The sequence below is a fragment of the Gavialis gangeticus genome, unplaced genomic scaffold (assembly GCF_001723915.1).
Source record: "Gavialis gangeticus isolate Ggan-Ray unplaced genomic scaffold, GavGan_comp1, whole genome shotgun sequence".
Taxonomy (NCBI): Eukaryota; Metazoa; Chordata; order Crocodylia; family Gavialidae; genus Gavialis; species Gavialis gangeticus.
This window is the reverse complement of record NW_017729024.1, coordinates 119,702,750-119,707,207: the sequence shown is the minus strand read 5'-3', so window position 1 is coordinate 119,707,207 and position 4,458 is coordinate 119,702,750. Positions and strand designations below refer to the sequence as shown.

The 4,458-nt window shown below is 38.4% G+C and overlaps 1 protein-coding gene across 1 annotated transcript in view; it reads left to right on the top strand.

The window, feature by feature from the left end:
- RIC1 (RIC1 homolog, RAB6A GEF complex partner 1) overlaps window positions 1–3,732 on the top strand; it is a gene marked incomplete at its 5' end in the record, with an annotated part of 138,394 nt that extends 134,662 nt beyond the window's left edge. The window contains 3 exons of the mRNA XM_019518235.1: window positions 144–321; window positions 431–619; window positions 1,288–3,732. Coding sequence (XP_019373780.1) covers window positions 144–321; window positions 431–619; window positions 1,288–1,573 — 653 coding nt within the window. The remainder of the gene's footprint in view (window positions 1–143; window positions 322–430; window positions 620–1,287) is intronic.
- Between the last annotated feature and the right edge of the window lie 726 nt (window positions 3,733–4,458).

Sequence of the window (4,458 nt, the reverse complement as noted above, 5' to 3'; positions counted from 1 at the left end):
CTGGATAATGAGTAACTGTTGCTGTGTCACAAATAGTTAATATATTTTCCTGTGCAGTTGTTAAAGGAAGCAATGGAAAAAATTGAATGCTGTTAAATAGGTTCTTGGCTTTTTATGTTTTTTTAATCTCTCTTTTTTGGAAGGTGACGAGTGTAGCATTGGTTCAGCAACAGACCTGACAGAAACAAGCTCTATGGTGGATGGTGACTGGACCATGGTGGACGAAAACTTCTCTGGCTTAAGTCTGACGCAGTCAGAGCTGGAACACATCTCTCTGGAACTGGCCAGCAAAGGGCCGCACAAGTCGCAAGTTCAGCTACGGTAAGTTACCTTGTTATGGTATTTCAGACTAAAATGAATGATTTAGTCCTGGCATCTGTAATGCTGTTCAGATGGAGAGTGACTCAGACTGCATTTTCTTTTCATGTAGGTATTTACTGCATATCTTCACAGAAGCAGGGTGTTTGGACTGGTGTATTGTGATAGGACTTATTCTCAGAGAGTCTTCAGTCATCAACCAGGTTTTTAGTATAATGCAAACCTCTGAGATTGATGGAGAGATCTGGCAAAATATCAAGACTGGCCTGCATGCTGTAGACAGATGGGCTTCCACAGACTGGTAGGTGTTACATTTCACATTCTTGTCTCGGCCAGATGGCTGAGTTGAGGGCTGGCTCTGATTTTATCATTTAATCTCTATAGGATTTTTTTTTAAGATTCCAGCTTTTTCAGGGTGGGCTACTTGCATATTTGGGGGTGGGGGGGAAAGCAAGAAATGGGGCCTCATTGTCTGTTGTGCCCTAACATACAGTTTCTAGTTTAAGTGGAAATTATAACATGTTTCAATGTACAAAACACTGTTTTTAACCCTTTGAAAACTTGCAAAGCTGCATGGAAGATTTGTTCTTAAGTAAATGCTGAGAGCATCCCACTGGATGCACTTCCAGTGCTCGAACCCTGTTTATGTTTGCTTCAGTAAGTGTCTAAGGTCAGGGACTTCTGCCTTCCTGAATCAGAACATTTTCTCTAGCAGTTTCCCCTACTGGAGCAAGATGGACTGTCACTATCTGTCTCCTGTACTGTATATTTCAGTCACTTTCTCTATATAGGAAAGCAACTTGACCGAACAACTTTTATTACACATTACAGATGAATGGTGAGAGAATTACTGTAGTACCATGACCGTGGTGTAGTAGAGAGAAAGCTACATTTAATGCCGAAGCCTGGAGAACAGAACATGAATGAAATGCAATTTTTAGTTCACTAAAATTTTAATTTTTCTTTTAGCCCCGGTTACAAGCCATTTCTAAATGTCCTCAAGCCACAGCTACAGAAGTTAAGTGAGATAACAGAAGAGCAAGTGCAGCCTGAAGCTTTTCAGCCAGCAAATCCTTCTAAGACTGCAGAACAAAGCAGCCCAAGGGCAGAAGAAAGCAGGAGTTCAGCTAGCCACAGTGCTAGCCCGCAGAGTGATGGCAGCAGCTGCAGTGTAAGCAGACATGAAGAGGACACATCTAGGACAGAGGAGAACGATCCTTTCCAGGAGGGCAGTTATGACTGCACAGTGTCTTAGCAAGATTTTTGTTGGAGGATGACAAAGGTAAATATCCAAATATCAAGCCTGGGAAGAAGCAGACCAGCTTTCAGGCCTACTTTTACATTCACTGAATAAAGAATTTAACTCGCATCCATGGATGACAATAATGCAACTAATAAGCAGTTACATTTCAAACAGCTGCAAAGGGAAACATGAAAATACTTGGTTTCATTGTAGAGGTGTGGATTGGACTGGTTCTTTCTTTCCCTGGATAGTAAACTTGCTATTTTTGGACTGTAGTACTGGCTATTGCAAAAGGACAGTAATTTATATCAATACATAGGTACATTTATTACAGTTTTGGTTGTTGGTCCCTTTGCCACTTACCTTGAAGATTCTTTTAGATGAGTGTCTGCGTAATAGGGCATGGCTGGAGAAGACTTTTGTAATTATTATCAGCCTGCCTGTGTTTTCTTATGACTTTAAATATGAATTCTCCAGTGAAGCTAGTTAGACACTGACTGTGTACGCTCTAATTGGCTTGATCAAAATGTTTCCTAGATTGTTTGATATCACCAAAATATTTTGTATTAAAGACCTGTAAAATAGTGTATGTTTTTGTGAATACTCTTGTATAAAATATTCAAGGCTAATGCTTTGGGGAACTACCATATTTAAAGGTACCTATGTGTATTCTGCATGTTTAGAGGCAACTAGTACAATTTTAAGCAAAGTTGCACTTCCTTCTGGATGAGGCACACTTTCACTGATCTGTCAGAGTGGTGACATTTTATTAGTGGCCTAACTTGTACCATTGGCCACTCGAAACAGATCCTACAATTATGTAGACTACCGAAGGTTATTTATTTCACTTGTAAATTCCTTTCTGGAAGATGGATTTTTAATGTAAATAGAATCACTTATCATGTACTCTTGTTACTAAATTTTAGTAATGTAAACAGTGCATACTGAAACATTTTCCAAACATTTTATAATGTGCATACCTGTAACTAAGACTATTTTAAACTTTCATACAATGCTATGAGAAGCTGGCTGCAAAAGTCTGTTGCTTTGAGGTACTTATTTTTTCTAGCCACTGTCCCAATGTAATATTAAATACCTGTAACAGTATTAATTTAGATATTCAGCTTGTTTGTACTGTGCAATCTGAACAAAAGAATGCAAAACATTACTTTTTATACAGAATTAACTAGTTTATTTTTTATAACATCACTGATTACTGACATGGACCAAATTAGTTATCTTACATAATTCCATCTCCTGCCAGTCTCCCCATGCAGCTACTAAAGTACAAATCCATTCAAAGTCTGACCTAAATGTGAAGATCATTCACAAGAAGTTGAAATAAATGACTGGTTACACATTTGCTTACCTGTATTTGTGTTAAGGACCAAGGTAATACAGAAAACGACTGTAGTTACTTTACTGTGGTCTTAGCTGTAAGACCATATAACCAGTACAAGTGCAATAAGTTCTGGTATTTCCTAGAGGGCTGGAACCTATTGGTAATTCTATGCAGAGCTTCCATTTGATTTAAGTTCCAACTTTTTAAACTCACAGCAGATGCAAAGAGGTCCTGTCTTGCCGAATGGTACCATTTTTAAATTTAGTTTTCATTGTAGCTACTGAATACGTGTTTCATACTGCTAGCAGTTTGCTGAAATACGTTGCATCTTCAAATTAGGACTTGTAAAAATAAACAGTTTACTGTGAAAAGACCTCCAACCCACTACTGTGGTAATTAACAACATCCCTTTTATCTTACAAAAAGTCAAATGAGGTTTTGAAACTAAGTTCCCCTGCAGTGTTTAAAAACCGAAATTACATAGCACTAAGAACCGTGATTTCTTATTTATATCTTGTTCAATAGCTAAGGAAGAGGGACTCTTACTGCTATAATCAGAGCCACCATTTTAAAACATTTCTACAACACAAGCAGCCTTGCAAAGGGATGATTAACCTGTTCCTCTCAAGCCATAGTGTAAGATTAATACCTTATAGTTGAGTCCTTCCACAGTTTGGCATTTTGGTATTTTCAGGGGAGTTCTTCTGCCATGCTGTCTGTCGTGTGAACACCTAATGTGAGGCAGATACCTCACAACCATTCTGTGTAATGAGGTTGGTAGTGCAGGCCAATTTGAAGTGAATTAAACAATTACACTTTTTGGGTAAAATTTGACCACTGCTGACTTCTGTTTACGTATGTACACTTGAACTGAATGCAACTATCAGATGTGAAAAGTTAAGAGGGTTGGTACTTGGGGTCTTAAATTCAGCAGTAGTGCTGCTGAAGCAAGCTGCGTTTATCAGCTGCCAGTTAAATGACCATAATCCTGGTCCTCTTGGAATACAACTTGGAAGGTAGGTTAAAAAACCTGGATGTGTTCTTATAGTGAGTGGACTTTTTCTATTTCTGTAGCATTACTATTCCTGTGTACCCAGGGCATCAACACCTCATATCCTTCATTTTAATAACAGTAAAGTGTCCCTAATAAAAATAAAGTTTGTTTAACTGTACTGAAAAAAAGGAAATTAAAATTTGTTAATGTCAAATAGTGTTAACATTTCCTTCCGGTGTCCTACTGCTCCGAAGGTCAGCTGTACAGGATTCTCACTCTTGCACCTTCACTTGATGAGAGATTAACCAGAATGACCCTCTACTGCTTAAAAGCAGGAGCAGCTGAGGCCAAATAAACTGGAATACACTTTCATCTAGCTAGATGAGTAATAAATGAATGGGGACAGTGACGTTAAGCATTTAAATACAGCCAAAGGTGAAGAGACCCTAGGACCATAATGAAAAACCACATTTAAGTGAGAGAGACCTGTCTTGGGACATAGTTATACACACTTTTTTTGTCCTGCAGTGTGCCAGAGATCTTCTACTTCAGAGGCAAGCT